We start from the raw sequence: 18,374 nt of genomic DNA, 5'->3' as shown, positions 1-18,374 counted from the left end.
TCACATTTGAATTTACTTACCCCAGTGAGGCAACATACCAAATGGAAAGACGGTACTTGTCGGCACAACTGCAGTACCTCAAAAAATAACTTCACATACAGTCACAGGCCTGTGTCTTGTCTGTTTTACTCACAGTAAGTAAACTTAGCATGTGTCCTTAGTTCTAAGATCAGTGGGTGTCAGGTAGTGGAAATGGAAAAAACAAAGAATTTTAACTAAATAAATAATTTATTTAGCACTTAAATTTGAGTAATTCAGTGTTATATTTCAGTGAAGTTATACTAGATAAGTTGTCCATCTACTATAATATCCTGTATACTACACTTAATGTGTATAATACACGTTTGGGAAACGTTCTTTTTAATTGTTAGTAGCAAGCAATAAAAAAGTATGGACCAGTTTCCTAGTCTAATTACTTTTGTCCATCCAAACAAGGGGTTGCAGCCATTGCACTAATATCACTTTTAATAAAAGTTGTTGACAATTGGGATTTTTTTAAATATGTAAAATGTATATAAATGTCAAATGCATTTATTTGTAGCATGACTTTCTGCCACATCCCCATCATCTGAGAATATATCATTTACATAAAACCATGAAAGTCCTGTCAAAAGTTTTCCATTATACAATATCGGTTTTGGTTTGTTAGATTTCATAATATAAATTGAAACTACATCTGAAGCTCATGCCAGTTCAAAAGAACCAAAGCTGTTTTAACTTGAATAATCATCTCATATTTTCAGTGTGTGTGTTGCCATTTAAGCTCCTACATGTTGTGTTCTATCAGATAGTAGCTGGCCCAGCATCTAGGAGAGTTAGAAACTCACACAAACACACACACAAAACTTCAGGGGACATTTCTTTGTTTACGTTACTTTTCTGGGAAATTACCCTAATTCTAACCTTAACATACCCTAATCTTAAACCAAGTCATCAAAGTAAAATTAATTTTAAAGTGGCGACCTGCATCTTGTCACCATAAGAAAAGCCATGTCCTCAAAAGTGAGTGTGTGGTCAGGTTTAAATCCCCATTATATGAGTAATACCACACACACACACACACACACACACACACACACACACAAATACAGCCTCTGGTGTCTACTGCCCTCTACTGTTCTTCACACTGAATTCATCAAATTTGATCCGTTTTGTGTTTTTTACTAAGATTAAAACGTTTTAACTGACACATGAGTCACAGGAGTATAAATACAGTACTATAACTTTAAATCGATAAGTATCTTAAAGAGCCGATATAATATTTCTATTCCTAACACTAAAATGAGGCCTGATTTGGACTTTCACATTGCAACCTGTCTTTTCAGCATTTGAACAGATTTTTTTTAATAATAGTTATTTTGACCCTAAATTGGTTCTTTATATTCACTGGTGAGAAAAGCAGTGTGCTCTGTATAAGAAGAGTCATTCATTTTCACTGTTGTCTTCATATTTAAGTTTTATAACATACTACATAGCTTAATAAGCACACAACGCTTACACAGAATGTTGGTTTTAAATGCTCTAAATGCTCTGCTTATATAGGGGTCACACACACACACACATGATGGAAGTAAGCAAGGTGCTCACTTGACCCATCAAAGAGAGCCTGGGGTTCAGTGTCTTGCCCAAGGACACTTTGACACGTAGCCAGAAGGGACGGAGAGTCGAACCACTGACCCTGTGACCTGTGGAAGACTCCCTTAGCTACAGACACCCCTTTTAGGTCAAACACTTTAATATAATTCATCTGTACAGACATCTGCAAAAGTCAGTACCTCGTAAGTTAAAAATAGCAAAATGCACAAAACAACAACGTTTTTTTTAAGCTATTACAAATGTTTCTTCATCAGATATAAATTAGTATTTTTATATATAATGGAGGGCAACTTTTGCTCTTTTTTTATTTTTCAGTATTTTTGTTAGCTGAATGGAATGTAGTCATACAAATGATTGAAAAAAATACTTGATTCTAAAATTCTTATGAAACTATTTTAGTATTTATGCCTGCATTACCCACAATGAAACTCAGTCATGTGGAAGTTGGAGCTGGGAGGGACGTCACACCCAAATTGACTGTGTTCTAAAATACAAATCTAGTCTAACCATAACAATACCAGCTGTATCCACGTTAGCCATTGTTAGCTATTATGCTGGATTTGCAACATGTCCTTGAATAGTTATTTGGCAGTGGTTGTGCGTATGACGTACGTGCATATGTTTTAATAAAACACAAAGTGCCAGTGAACAATATATGACAACACCTATCACATTTAAGAGCAGAGCAGCCATCTTGGATTTAAAGGGGGGGTTTGCTGAGGTTCTTCCACCTTTCCAAGCCCGAAATCCAGTTTTAGGGAACTCAAACGGAACACATCAAAAGATTTAGGTATGTTATGCCAGTACTGGCTACTGTAGCCTCAAATTAGGATTAACAAAAGTCTGTTAAACTTGCTTCTTTTAACTCCACTCTGACAGTCTTTTTATTGTAGTCTTAGATTTGTAGCTTAAAAATGACACTGACTTAAGCGGCATCATCTGAGGACATTTATAAGACTCAACACACCTCCCACTAGAGCCACAAAGGCTTTTTCACCTGGTACTTTCAAAAACCATTACAAAAGTATCGCCAATGGACACAAGATGTCAATCTATAGTTCAATATTGTGTTTTCAAGCATTCTATTTAATTCAATTTGATACGTTTTGTGTTTATTCTTCCAATATTCTATTTTAATGTGTTTTTTGAGTTTTCTGTAAAGCAATTTAGTTGCATATTTAGCTACTAAAACTCCCCAAAATACATGCTGTTTATTAAAAAATGACTACGTGAACTTTGTTCCATACTTAGGCGTTTTGGTAGCATAACGCTGTATAAGCGTCAGTTGTGCTAAGGCAGTCAAGTTAAACATGAGGAAGTGGTCTGTCCTTCTAGCCCTGCAGGGCACACACAAAACTTTTGATCTCACACCCCTTAATCACTTCCTGAAGATTATACAGTACGTGCTAGCCCCCTCCCTCCGCCCCCCCCCCCACTGCCCTCACTGTGTGCGTGAGTGGTGAGTGTGCGATTGCCCGAGGCCAGCAAGGGCAGATGTGGTCCTCTGTGTCCAGCTTGATGACAGACAGAGATAGGGACCAAACAGAGACGGGAGCATGATGTCATCAAACACTAATGGCCAAGAAGAGTTATGAGGAAGTTTAGCCATGATAGTAAAATGCATAAAGTGTATAAACCGAACTACAAGAGTCAGCACATTTTTGCCCCGTATAAATAAACAGAGGGAAGTGCTGCTAAGCTTTTGCTTATAAAGAATAAGTGATGCTCTGTTACTCTGTGATGGAATAAGACGTGGCCTTAAAGTTACATTTGTGACTAATCAGTTAGGAAAGAATCAACAAGTGTATCAATTATCTCTTATCTGACAAAATAAACAGTTTAGTTTGGATAGTTTCAGGCACAAAAACAACTTGATCTGGGGAAGGGTAATGGTTTGGGTCGGAATTATGATAATGTAGCTACTAAGAAAAACATGGTTAAGGTTTGAGAGTTATTGTAGCCACAAGAAAATCATAGAATTTTATTTAAAGGTTTTTTGATTGGGTCTTATGAAATATCCCACATCAACAAATGTATAAACAATATGTGAAACCATTACATACATCTCTTCTTTTATGAACAATAAAATGAATTTCCAGGGTTGGAAACTAACTTTGGGAATTTTTTGTCATTGTTACAGCTACTTTTTAACCAGCAAAGTGCAACTACATGTGAGAATAACGCAATATCCAAAGCATTTAAGCGTGATAATTTTCTGTAGGCAATTCTATTACATTACAAGATAAGAGGTAATTCTTTGAACACACTTAAACATTGGCATTGCTTTCCGTGCTTATTCATTTTACTTTAATGCATTTATTGTATTCTAAGAGATATTAAATAGGCTGAATTTATTTTTTGTATCTGCTTTCAATAATCTTTTAACAGAGTTGACTGAAGTGTTCTTCTTGCTTCATAGTTTAGTTATTGGATAGGATACTGATTCACCAGTAACTAACCTTTTTATAGGGCCTTGCAAAAGTATTCATACCCCTTGAACTTTTCCACATTTTGTCACGTTACAACCACAAATTTAAATGTAATTTATTGGGATTTTATGTAGTACAAGAAAATGTTGTACAAGCACTACATAACTATTTCTACTCATTTACCATTTACATAATTGTGAAGTGAAAGTGTTTTAAACTGTTTACAAATAAATTTGTATTCATTTGTATTTAGCCCACTTTACTCTGATACCCCTAAACCCCTCAGACGGTGTTAGAGAACATTGGTGAACAAACAGCATCATTAATTCCAAGGAACAAACCAGACAGGTCAGAGATAAAGTTGTGGAGAAGTTTAAAGCAGAATTAGGTTATAAAAACTGTTTTGAACATCTCACGGAGCACTGTACAATATATAATATTGTATCAACTGCATCAACTGCCAACCTACAAAGACAATAGCTGACTGAGCTTGAGCTATTTATGGGCAAAAGGTCATTTCACATGTTTGAAACAAGAACCAGAAACAAAAAAAGTTCTAAAACTTGCTGCAGTTACATCCCAGTCTAAGAATTTCATATGTAAGAAATTTTATTTTACCATTTAAAAAGGCAACTTAATAATCATGAATTCTACAAATCAAAGGTAACTAAGGTAGTTGCAGATCTGTGGATTAGTTGTAGTTATTTTTTCCTATCAGGCTCTGGTCTGTATTCCACCTTACTGTCTTCCAGGGTTAGACAGAGACCTCACAGATCCAACACTTGTTATTCCAGCCCTTATTTTAACCATGTGCACAGGGAACAATCCAGCTTCTGCAGACTACAGTTTGCATTTACGCACCGTAAGGACATTCTCTTGTTAAATGCTTCCGTATATTCGACACAAACACAAATAAATATGTTGTAGATCTACTTATTAGAGCCCAATTGGCTAATAACAGAAACAGGCTTTCCATTTGAATGGCATACTATTGAGGTAACTATACGCTCCTCTCTACAATCAGAAATGCTGACACAACAACACAATGAATGTATGAATGAAACTAGGGGCCATTTCTGGACATATTGGTGCCAAAGCAAAATGGGCAATAATGCCATTAAGGGAAAGTCAGGTGTTACCTGTTGTGCAGGGAGTTCAGTGCCACTTATCAGCCCATACAGAAGGTGACATGAGCTGACGCAGCAGTTAGTCTTTGTTGCGACCGGTTCCTAGATGCCGGCCTGGTGTGTCATGGCCCTGAGGGGACTAGACATTGTGTAGGAATGTGTTATGGCAATTATAATAATTTGCAGTAGTTTACTAAGGAATGAAAAAACCAAACCTATAATTTTACCCCACTTCCTGCTAGCTTCTGTTCAGTGGGTGGTTCTGTGTCACATCCTCACATGTATGGATCTGTGTACAGTACTTAGTTATACATTCATACCTTTACACTAGTCCTTTCTAACCCTGGTTTTGAAAGTGTCACCTGAGTTTTGAATGGGTACTAAACCTGCTTATTAATATCTGTGACGGATCGTTAGTGTTTAACTCCATGTGAAAAAGTCTCTGACATTTTTAAGAATATGATAATATATTAAAGCTACACGGGGCATCAGAAACTCGTTTCCTTTTTTTCCGTCCTGCTAGGGGCGCTCTCTGCCCCCGCCTCGCTCCTACATTCTTAAGCCAGAGCAGGATATCTGTTCGCGGCTAGTGATACCTAACAGCAGGCTCCCTTCCACAGACTTCATGCGGTGCTTTCCAGTTCCATCCGTCAAGAACTCTGTCTACAGTCCACATGGCCAAAGTGAACAGCGCCTCGTCCGGTTGTCGGGCTATGGCCATAGCAGGAAGGTGCCTGTCGAACCCGGTCCCGTCCCGGAGTTCTAACCTGCGGTTGCGGAGGATGTTCGGTCCCCAGCGCTTTTTGATGAGCTCTGAAGCGGCCAGCAAGCGAGGAAAGAGCGCGGCTTTGGCCCAGCAGGAGCACCAGGGTTTTCGCTCCGCCGCAGACCGGAACGTGCTGGGTAAACGGAATTTGATTTACCGGGACGTAAAGGCTTTTCTCAATGAAGTCGGCGGAGACCCGCGGGAGGCTCGATACTGGCTGACGCAGTTCCAGAGAGCAACTTCTGCTCAGTCACCTGCCTTTGCCGTGCTGGAGGTGTGACATGGCAAACTTTTCATCTAGCAGTTCTTCGCATCAGTGTCAAATCCAAATGAACCATGATTTGTATTTCTGAAACTAATTACTAACGAGATGAGTGTGTGTGTGTGTGTCGCAGGTGGACAGCTCAGTGTTTCACAGCAAAGAGATGGTGCAGAGCTTGGCGTTCGGGCTTTCCTTTCTTCAGCGGATGGATATGAAGCCTGTGGTTGTGATGGGCTGGTCCGAACAGGAAGAGACATGGCCGATACAGCCAGTGGCCGGGAATCGGTGCAACCGAGAGCTTGTAGAGCGGAGCCAGCAGCTAACCGAGGCCCTGCAGCAGCACTCTGCCACTGTCCTGCCCTTCTTCTCTGCCGAGTCTTGCCTCTTGTTGCAAGAAGCGCCCAAAGGAAGCAGGTGAGGGCTGACACATGAAGGGGGCTTTCAGGTTTCCTGTTAACCTTACTGAGCCCATGTTCAAAGTTGGGTTTCTAACAGCAAGGGAACCAAAAGAATCGGAAAACACAAATAACAACAAAGTCAAAACCGTATTAACTCAGGGTCCGGTCACTAGAGCTTTGATTAACCATATCACCAAGTCTTCATTAGCAGATGGGGTTTGCTCAGTTGCTAGGAACATAGCACTGATTTGGCCACAACATCACTACTGCCAGTCTTAATGTCATGAAGCACCAGGGTTAGCAAATGGCAAATAAGTTTTGTTTATGCTTCATAAAATAAAATGTTATAATAGGCATAGCATCCCCATGTCTGAAATACCAAAAACAATCACCTATTAAAAAAAAAAAGAGGCCCAAATTGATGCAGCCGATGCAGTTAAAATATCCTTACTTTATTAAAACATGTTTGGTCCAGCATTTGCCATAATTCAACAGGGCACTTCTTTGACATACATATACAAAGTATATTTATATATTAATATATATTTGTAGATTTTTTTCAGCCATTTTATTTGACTGTGTGTGACCTGGACCCCCCCTTCACCCCATTACCACCCCCGTTCTCTGAGTATCGGGCATTTAGTTTAGTTGCCAGCAGACTTCATGTGGTGCTTTCCAGTTAATGTTTAGAACTTTCCTCTCTCCATCTCGCTTAGCATCCTTCTCAAGCTGTATTCATTCTCCTTCTTTTTCTCCCACCTTGCAGTGCTCCCTCCTCTATTGCTGTGGACAACCACCTCCTTCAGTGGATTCTGGACTGTGGATCAATCCCGTTGATTTGTCCGGTGGGGAGGAATGGCAAAGGTTGCTCTGTATTGTTGGATCCAACGGAGGTGACAGCGGCTGTGTCGCGTGCACTGCAGCCGCACAAAGTCATGTTCCTAAACATTGACGGGGGTCTTTGCAGCCAAGGGAAAAAGGCATAAACATTGTTTCCTACTCGATTTCTGTTGATGTATTGTAGAGTACAACCACTTGCAATATCTGCAAATGTGATCTTATTCTGTGAAACAGTCCAGTTAGTCGATGTGTAACTTAAAATAAAAAATGTTTTGCAGGTGCTTGGAACAGTGTCGTTGCCTGGTGACCTGCCCTGTCTCTCCATAGCGCCATGGCTGAGTGCTGCCGAGCGCCACAGAGTGAACACCATAGCCAGATTGCTAAACCAGCTGCCAACTGAGTCCACTGCTGTGATCACCTCGGCGGACACACTGCTGACCGAGCTGTTCAGCCACAGGGGTGAGAATGCTGACTGATTGTTACTCCATCACATACATAAACCCATGAAGTGCTGTTTATTTTGAGGTGTAACCCAAGAATCATCCTTATGTTTGTTCTGTGCTGGTTTTGAACAGTCAATAATGATAGTACATCATCGGCTTTGGCTTGTCTCTTCATGGGTCGCTACAGTGGAACGTGTTCCATACATAGATTTAGCATGTGTGTTGTTTTTTTTTTTTGGTTTTTTTTTTTATGGCCGTTGCCCTTCCTGCTGCACTCCCCCTATTTTTTCTGTGCTAAGTATCAGCTTGCTGGGTGGGGGCACACCTGGTGAAATGGGATGCAATCCTGTGGCCTTCTGCATCCCATCCCGATGCTTACTAACACTTACTAATGACTTACTAATGATTATGAAAATCCTATTAAAATGGTAAAGTCCTGTTCTTCTCAATCTCTCTGTGTCAGGGTCTGGAACACTTTTTAAAAATGGGGACCCCATACACAGGTAAGTAGCTCCCACACATCCAGTGGTGTTTGAATGTTTGTGAACTTTTAAAGTTTTGATGTCCCAAAACATTATCAGATCTTCAGGTCCTAAAACTAGTTACAGGGAATTATTACTGTGAAAAACAGTCAAATGTTAGTGTGTTGTGCTGAGCATGTATTTAGATGCTCCACTTCGACTGGACAGCAGTCACATCCACCTCTCACGCCATTAATGGTGCCAAATTGTTTTAAAAAGTTGTCCTCGCTTTATTATGTCCCACTAACTTACATAGTGTGGTAAACAAGCATTGTTAATATAACACCAATCACCTTTTTCTGTATAATTCATTCACTAATGTTTGGCTTCGGTTTGCACTTGAATCAACATGATCCTGAAAACATGCGTTATTTATCAAGCACACACATTTATCCAGTTGTACGGCTGCATGTCAATGAAATCACATGTTAGCACATATTTATGTAGACAGAGAAAACTGTACCTATCCATCACTACTAGCACAAAACATTAACACAAATGTGAAATCTGAGAATGAACTTTTTTTACTCATTATGCAGAATTCCCTTGTCAAAAAAAAAAAAAAAAAAAAAGAGCATTTGACTAACTTGCATTTACAGTAAAAAAAATTTCCCTGTGTATGTCTGTGTGTGCACACACAGGTACAGCTCTTTGGATAAAATTGATGTGGACCGTCTGCTAGCTCTTATCAACAAGTCGTTTGATAAAACTCTGAAGCAAGACTACGTTGACTCTCTGAAAGGACGGCTGCACTCAATCTACCTCTCTGAAGGGTGTGTGCAAACCCACATGTCTGAAATTCTCCAAGATGACAAATCCCTTATTCAACCAAGACTGACATGACTAAATATATCCCAAATATAAATCTGATCTGAGTTTGCCTCTGTCGCTCCAGCTACAGCGCGGCCGCCATCATTACCATGGAGCCGGTGAACAGCGGCACTCCCTACCTCGACAAGTTTGTGGTGAGCAGCAGTAAGCAGGGTCAGGGCACCAGCCACATCCTGTGGGAGTGTATCAGGCAGGACCTGGGCAAACTGTTCTGGAGGTCTAGAGCCACAAACAAGATCAACCCCTGGTAAGACACACACCTTTTGAGACTTTTATCCTAGCAATACGACAATTTGACTGATTCTTTTGACCAAGAGACTTACAGTGCAATAACTGTATAGAAATCATGTAGGAGCAAGCCCCAGACATTTTCCCACAACAGGGCCAAACCCACAGTACTTTGCCCCCAGTCACTCACTCCCTACTATCTGAATTCATATTCAAATGACCATTATATATTATTTATGGTGTAGTTATTGCTTTATCGTAGCAAGAAAAACTAGCAAAACCCTACATCAGCTGGTTCTTAAGAATACCCCATCTTGTGAAATGCTGGTATCTGACCAATCGGTAACTTTCAGCACTGCAAGCCTCTCCTGATGAAGCACTGCCCAGAGACGGATGACTTTTTGGGGTGTAGAACTTTGACCCTTGAACTAAATTTAGATCTTGTTTTTTTTTTAGGTGGAAGTGCAAGTAGTGAGTTTAAGTTCCTTTATAAGGTCCTAGCAAAAAGCCCCTGTGCGCAAAAAAGGGTCCAAAAGCACCTACCACTCTGCACTCTGTAATTTCACGAATAAAATATGTCTCCACAACGTGCATTTAAAATAAATAATGTCTTTTGATGTGTTCTTTCTGTCTGTGCAGGTACTTTAAGCATTGTGATGGCAGCTTTGTAAATGGGGTGTGGACTGTGTTCTGGTTCGGCCTTACAGACATCAGAGACTCTTATGCCCTAGTGGAGTACGCCAAAAACCTACCCGATTCTTTCCACCCCTTCTCTGTCTCTGCCTCCCAGAAGCCCCCTCCACCACCTGCCAAAGGGTCCTGAACCACATTCTTCCAGCTGCTGGTTGATGATTTAGCTCTGGCAGCACAGTTTCTTTTTTCTTACAGTCAGAGCTCTTTATAATATCTAATTTTTGCTCTGTTCCTGTGTTTTTTTTTTTAAATCTGGGTGTTTCTTTGCCTCAAAACCTGAACAGTCTTATGGGTACATGCAAGCATTCAGTATTTCGATAAGCTATGTATTTTCTATTTTTAAAGTAGTGGATTGCTATAAGCATTCCACTGGTATAAGGTGAAGGCTTCAGGCGCTTTTCTACTAAGAAACACATGTTTACAAAATTTTACAAAGCTTTTACTGCTGGAGAAAACGTCACATGTATAGTCTTACCTTGAAATGTGGACCTGGAAAACTAATCTTCCAACATGATTGCTGTTTTACATTTACAAACACAGGCAGGAGTTGTGTTGCTTCCAGATTTTTTCTGATGGCATACTTTAAATTACAAAACATAGACATCCCTTATTAAGGGGCACTCCACCTAGTTTCATTTACGAAAATCAGTTTACTCATAACTTCTTTGATTTTTTTTTCTTAAATTTGTCCCTTAGAGATCTACCTCTGGTATTTAATCCAAATGACTTCATCTAAGGGTAGATTTAGGATTTGTTGTTAAATAATGATGAATTCTAGTCTGTAATGATGCTGCGGGGTTTTTTGTTGTTTTTTTTTTAATCAGACTTCATACAGTAGATGATAGGGCATTGTTCTATGCAGTGTTTAGTCTTAAATAATGCAATTAAACACGCATAAACAAAAGTTAAAAACAAAAAATATGTCACAATTTGAGTGTTGGGTTTTTTCATAGTTGCAAAAAAGTGAAACACTCCCTCCTAGATTTAAATTTGAAATGTTGTAGTTAAAATTTCAGCACAATTTAATATAGTGATTGTGAGAATCTTCTTTATAAGTATTTCTCATAGACGTATGCTGTGTTGTATTTTTTTTTTTTTTTTATGGTTTTGCCTGATAATACTTGATGTGCAGGTTAGCTTTGGCTAGTGAGAAACTTTAAGCAGACTAGTTTTCATTCTGCTGCTTTATTTAAGTGCCGACATTCATAGTTGTAGCATCGTAAATATACTATTTTGGTTTGACTTGGTGGACTCTTCACCTCAGCTGATCTCTGAAGTAAGACGATATGTAGCATGGTGGAATCCAAATGTGTTTTGACTAATTGCAGTTAAGACAGCTGATGCTTGGAACAGGACCTACTAATTCTCTTAGCTTGTCAGTGGTGATGTAAACACAAAACATGTGCACAATAAAGGTTTGTTCTTCTTTGTGGTTAAAGAAGTCATCAGGCCCAAGAGCTGTTTGAAGAATTGAGTGTAGTAATAAACCTGGATGTTTTAATTCAGTCTTTGTTTTTTCAAATGTGTGTGTCAGAACACATGCTGGAGAGCTGTTTCAACTGATTTATGAAAGATCATCAAAGCTCCAAGTGACACTTATCAAATAAGGTTTTTAGATTTTAGTTTTAAGCTAAAAAAAAAAAGTGCAGTGTGATAGTAATACTGAGTAATAGTTTTAAGGAAGTAATTTATAATCTAATGTTTTTATATGATTTCACAAAGTTTTAGTCATTTTAATTTCCACCTCTAAAGAGAATGAAGTGGTAAAAATGCAAACCTCATAAACCTAAAAAAAGAAGTCATGAACTTTACTTCCTTCTGTTACTCTGTTGGAGCGAAACAGTGCAGTTTCAGTGCTAAAGCTGAATTTGCTGCCTCAAGCTATGCTTTAAAAACATCCCTTTCGAAGGCCAAATTAATGTGCGCGACCACCTCTTTTTTTTCAGCAAATAATTCTCAGTATTTCAAAAAGATATTTTGGTCAAGCATATTTTAAAAGGCCATTGAATTAAATAACAGAGGGTCAGACACAGACAAATAAACCAATCCTTACATTACCAGTTTATTGTCTATTATCCCCCCACAGGTCAGTGTATTGAATTGTGTTACCAAGGCATCACTTTACAGCCTCTACTGGCTGCAAGAACACTGACAAAAATGCTTGGGTGACTGAATGTTTCACCACGCAAAATTTGTTAACTTATCTTTTAACATAATAATTATAATGAACATGCAACATTATGAATTATGTATAAATTAAACTGCTGGGCCTAAAATTATTTGATTGTGGGAAGCCTCTTACAACCGTCTCAGGATTTTAAAACCAACAGCAACAGCAGATTAATACCAGAGAGGTGTAATTTAAATCCTGTGTAAGCCCATAACAACCCATAAAATGCAGCTTATCCTGCATGATGTTGTAATCAATTCCATTAAAACCCAGGTTTATAATTAGACCTTTAAATTATTAGAAACTTTCAGCCTATTGCTTTGGCCTATAAAATGCACAACTGAAGTATTTCTTGAAAAACTGCCTTGACTGAAGAACTGTTCATGACGAGGTCCCAAGTTCCTCTTGAACTCCAGTCAAGATCTCTGTGCAGGAAGTAAAGGTGCTGTTTCTAAATGATCATTTGAAATTAGTAATCTATAAAAGGAGAGCTTAACTGCAATGAATTTCAAACGCCATGCACAAATAGCTTGCTTTACACAGTTGGATGCTGATGGTTGCATTCCCTTATTTTGAAAGGTCAAAGAGCAAAACAAAGATTTTTTTTCTATTAACATAATATTTAATTCCCATTCAGATAGTACAGTTGTTATTTCATCTGAAACTAGTCATTTTTAATTTAACACTCAAGAACGTTTGTACTAGCTGAATATGCATTAATATTACGTAAAGTTTAGGGTTAAGTTTGTATCCCCCTACATTCCATTTTAATGTAATGTATGCTAATTTAATCCTAAACATAATAATAATTCCCATCCAGTTAGTACTAATAATAGTGAAAATGACTGAATACTGAAATACTAAAAAAGTTTTATCCCCCTTGATAAATTATTTTAAATTACCTGTAGCTGTTATGATCATCTTTTCCACCCAGTTGTGACAATAAAGTTAAAGGCAAGTCTATAAAAAAAGCCAATACATAGGCCACATACACATACAAGTCTGGCCTCCAGTACTACTGCAAGGAACCTTGGAGTTATTTTTGACCAGGATTTGTCCTTTACCTCACATATAAAACAAATCTCTATAACAGTGAATAAAATCCTAGAGACTTACAACCCAAACACAGTGGAAGTGGAACGTTTTGAAAATGATGAAAAAGAATGATTTGATCGACCCAGCATCCAAAGGTAAGTAAGAATCATACACACAAATACATACAAATCCAGACTCACAGTCTTTCTAAAATAGATTCATCTCTTTTTCATTTTGTTTTTAGACAGAAGAGTTTAAAAATGAGCAAGAGTAATATATATGCATATGAATACAATTATAAAAATAATTTGTAATGTGGAGAGGTGCAGTGGAAACCACCTATCAAAATGACACTGAACAGCAGAAGGGCAGAGATTTTCAGTTTGAGCAAGGTTCACCCTACTGACCATTTAGAGAAGAGCAACAAATTCTGCTTGTAATTTCATAACTAGGATTACCTGAAGAGCCGCGGAGAGCTCGGTGGAGCAGAAAGAGCGAAAGCTGTTTTGGATTAGAGAGGACGGATTCTGAGTCTCACATTGACATAACCTGAAGTTACACGCTGTAGCTATAACTCGGCTTTTATACCATGAAGATCCCACATTAATCAGTAATGCTGGTTGTTCTAATCCATGATTAAATCCCACTGCAGAGGTGGATTAGAAAAACTGGATTTTGTCATCTGGGATAACTGTGGATAAATGTGGATGTTGACTCGAACATATACTAGTGTATCTTCAACTGAGAAATTATAACCTTGTAAAAATAGAATCTAATGAACTGGCCAGTGATAATTGGTCATTTTAAATTTGATGGAGTTAAAACCATCATGTTTACAACACTTTTGTGGTAATAGTATAAATGACAATAGTGTTATTCCACAATATATTTTTGGCCACAAGTCACACTAACAGACAGTCTTTAGAGCCTTTGATCAATTACTTTTACCTGCCATCTTTGTTTATTGTTTCAGAGATGCTCACGCTAAACTCAAATCCAGCCTAAGGAACAAATTTCATTATTTGTTTGACCAAGCCACAGAATCTAAAAAGTAGACGTTGATGAATGAGATCTACACTGAGGAAAAGTCTGAGGAAATCAACGTGAAACAGGACAGCAAACAAACTACGACAGAAAAAAGCAAAAGTGTGAATTTGGAGGAGACTTCCGAAAATAGAAATTATATTTGAAGCCATACTTGGTGATGGTGGATCAGTCAGGACACTGATGACAAAGGCAGTGTCAGGCAGAGGAAAAACAATCTTGACTTGGACGTTTGCTCTGGACTGGGCTGAAGACAAAGTTAACAATATACAGTTTCTATTTCCATTTATTTTCTGTGAGTTGAATTTACTTAAAGAGAAAAACTACAACTGGGTGGAACTTCTTTATCACTTCTTTGCTGGTACCAAAGAAGCAGGAATCTGCAGCTTTGATAAACTCCAGATTGTTTTCGTCCTGGATGGCCTGGAAGAGTGTTGACTTCCTTTGGATTTCCACAACAATGAGATGCTGACTGATATAACTGACTCTGCTTCAGTGGCTGCTGACAAACCTCATCAGGTGGAAACTGTTCCCCTCTGGATAACTGCAACTCCGGAGGTTGCCAGTCAAATCCCTCCTGAATACACACACACGGTGACAGAGGTTAGAGGTTTCACTGATCTAAAAATGGAGGAGTACATCAGGAAGAAATTTAGAAATAAGTTGCTTGCAAACAAAAACATCTCCAAAATAAAGGCATCGCGAAGAATTAACACCATGTGCCAAATTGCAGTCTCGTGTTGGATCACCACTATAGTTTTGGAGGATCAGTAGGGAATCAGGGAGAAAGAGGAGTTGCCCAAGACCTTGACTGAGATGTATGTAAATTTACTGCTGGTTCAGTCAAGTTTGGCGAATGCCAGCAATCAAACACTCTCTAACCAATGGATGTTTCTAAATTGGTTTGAAAATTGTACATTTACTGGGTTTAACTGATGAGATCACATCAAACTATTTACCATATTTGATTGTCATAACTGGTCATGACAAATATTGGAAAATTTCCAGTTTCCTTATTTGGTGATCCTGCACAAAGAAAAGGCTATGAATACTTTTGAGAAATCTTTATAAAACTTAAAACAAGAATTAAAACAAGGAAACGTTTACATCAAATGCAGGAGCTAACAGAAAAGACCATACAATGTATTAAATGGTTATAATTAGCAGTACAAACAACATCAAATATAATTGTTGACCCTATTTTTGTCTAATATTCTAATATTTTGTATAATACCCACAACCTGAAGAATAAAACTAGCTGAAAAAAGCAGGATAATAATGATCATCTGTCTCAGCCCCATCTTATCCACTGCTGACTTAAGGTCTTGTTTATCCCCTCTGCCTCCTCTGTTCCTGTTTTTCTTCAGCTGACTGTGGCTGATCTTCCTCCTACAGCATTACACACATGCAGGCAGTAGCTCAAACACTGTTTGCACATTACATTTTAAATCCTTTAAACCCTTTTCTTAAACCACGTTTACAAACATGTTTAAAAAAATTATTATTTTGTCATAACATAAAATCAACCGTAATCATGATATAACCAGTAAAAAAAACATTACACATTCATAGATGTATTCTTCTCTTCTCTCATGTTAGTTTCTCTCATGTTACTCCATCGTCTCTTACTGTCTGATGCTCTTCTGCATCATTGACCTGTTGGGCAACTTCTCTCAGACATATTTCTGTTCTTAGGCCTAAAAGGTGTTTCTGGTTTGTTTGACCAATTTTTTAGCTTTAAGGACTTCTGTGATTTTAATGCTTATGTTATGTTTTTTTCTTTTGGTCAGTTGATTGTTAAAATACAGCACAACCCCTTCACTGGAGTTTGCATTGCAGAAAACCCAAAGCTATGAGCTAAATCACATTAAAGTTAGGTTTTTATGTGTGAGGCTGACTTTCACTATGGTTAACACTGCGTTTTGGGGAAAATCACAAATCAAGAGACTCTACTGGAAAATGAGTTTAAATCAGTGGTGTTTAACAATCAATGATGAGTATTTAGTAGATTTACCTTTGGCTGGAATCACAGCACAGGATCTGTGTGGCTAGACCACAAATTATCAATGGGATTGAGGTCTGTGGTTTGACCACAGAACATTTACCTTATTGTCAGTTACAACATTTCTGTGTAGCTTTTGCTGCATGCTTCAGACTATTGTCTTGCTGGAAAACAAATCTTCTCCCAAGCCCCAGTTCTCTTACAGACTGAACAACATTGTCCTCAAGGATTGTCCCATGTTGTGCATTCATTAACCATCTACCTTTACAAGCCTTCCAGGCCCGGCTGCCGAAAAGCTTCCCCATAGCATGATGTTGCCACCACTGTGTTTAACTGTGGGGATGGTGTGTTTGTGGTGACATGCAGTGTTTGGTTCAAACATGGCGTCTTGTCTGATGCCCAAAAAGCACCATTGTGGTCTCATCAGACCAAAGAACCTTCTTCCAACAGGCCTTATAGTGAACTCAAGTCATGATTTAATGTGAGTTTTCTTAAACAGTGGCTCTTTCCTTGCCAGTCTTGCATGAAGGTTTGGTGAAGAACAGTTGTTGAATGTGCAGTACAGTATCTCCCATCTCAGCTGCTGAAAGTTATAACTCCCTCACTTATCGGTGTGTTAGTGGACTCTCTCACTATTCTTTTTCATCCCGAGCCAAATGGTTTGTGAGGATGGCCTGTTCTAGGCAGATTTAGACGTGTTTCCATATTCCTTCCATTTCTTGATGATGGATTTCACTGAACACCAAGGTTCATTTGTATCCATCCCCTGACTTATGCTTTTCAATGGCCTGTTCTCTAAGTTGCTTGGAGTGTTCTTTTGTCTTGATGGTGAAATCGTAGCCAGGAATAGTGATAACCAGTGACTGGACCTTCTAGACACACGTGACTTTGTACAAACTGCTGGACCTCTGTTGGATTAGGTCATTTTAAAGGGGGTGAATATTTATGCACTTATTTTACCTTAAATCACATTACTTTGTAGAAATCAGTGTTCACATTGACATTAATGAGGATTTTTTCTGAATTGTTTTTGTCATTGTTATTGACCATTTCTTATTTGTAATCTCAATAAAAGGGAAGGGGTGAGTCCTTTCTAAAAGCACTGTATTATACAGTGACGAATATTAAAGTCATTGTTTTACTTTTTGCCATTTCAAAAAAAAAAGATGCAATCTTTTGCACCCAACTGTATATATCAGAAACATTTTAGAAACTGTAGCTTTTCGTAGAGTACTTGATAAATTGCACTTAGATTCCTTAAGGTTTCCTGTAACAGACAAAGTTCTTTCTCTGCTCACAGTCACTCGTCTCAACTTGTGCAGTGCTGTTCTTCGCCAGGATGCCACAAAACCCTTCCGTTGGGCAGCTTTGAATGTCTTTGTACTGCACCAATTCCCCATCCACCCAAAGCCACTCACCAGCCAGGAAACGCAGGCCCGTCCACACCTACCAAAATTCAACAGAGCAATTTAAATATAGAGGAGGAGCTGCTCAACAACACAAACACCCAGCAGAAAACTGCCATACCTCATCACTGGTAGCTTCTTGTATTTTCTTTCGAGTGTTGACATAGTCATTTTCAGTGATTAGACTGATCAGGTCATAGCGGTTGTTGTTGTACTCAGTTGTTGGTCTGCTGGGGTCCACTGCCTCCAGAGCCCTGCAGTGATTTGATGCCTCCTCCCACGTCTTGTTTTGTTTCACCAGAATTGTTGTCCTAATAGAACAAGTGAAGGTATGGGGCACATCACATCCATCTGTAGCCCATGTTAATGCATTAGGCTGTTTAAAAGCACAGTTGTGTGCTAGTAATGGTGCTGCAAAAATGTAGGAGAAGAAAGTGGAGAAAAATAATTTTTGACAGTGATGTAATATAACTACAGGTTTAAAGCAAACAGTGTACAACTGTACATTTGTTAACATGAAAAGAGGACTGAGAGAGGAATCATACACTGCAAGGAGGGTGCACGGCAACTGGCTGTCCTGTAG

General features: G+C 38.6%; 1 protein-coding gene across 1 annotated transcript; it reads left to right on the top strand.

Annotated features, from left to right (window-relative positions):
* Positions 1–5,587: 5,587 nt before the first annotated feature.
* On the top strand, positions 5,588–10,954 carry nags (N-acetylglutamate synthase). The gene is made up of 8 exons (XM_067477857.1): positions 5,588–6,192; positions 6,314–6,594; positions 7,345–7,558; positions 7,697–7,877; positions 8,325–8,364; positions 9,024–9,155; positions 9,278–9,460; positions 10,081–10,954. The coding sequence occupies exons 1-8, from the start codon at positions 5,827–5,829 to the stop codon at positions 10,262–10,264; spliced, it is 1,581 nt and encodes a 526-aa protein (XP_067333958.1). The 5' UTR covers positions 5,588–5,826; the 3' UTR covers positions 10,265–10,954.
* Positions 10,955–18,374: the final 7,420 nt, after the last annotated feature.

The sequence above is a fragment of the Channa argus genome, chromosome 15 (assembly GCF_033026475.1).
Source record: "Channa argus isolate prfri chromosome 15, Channa argus male v1.0, whole genome shotgun sequence".
In the NCBI taxonomy this organism is placed as follows: Eukaryota; Metazoa; Chordata; class Actinopteri; order Anabantiformes; family Channidae; genus Channa; species Channa argus.
The sequence above is the reverse complement of the archived record's forward strand: the minus strand, read 5'-3'. Positions and strand labels throughout refer to the sequence as shown.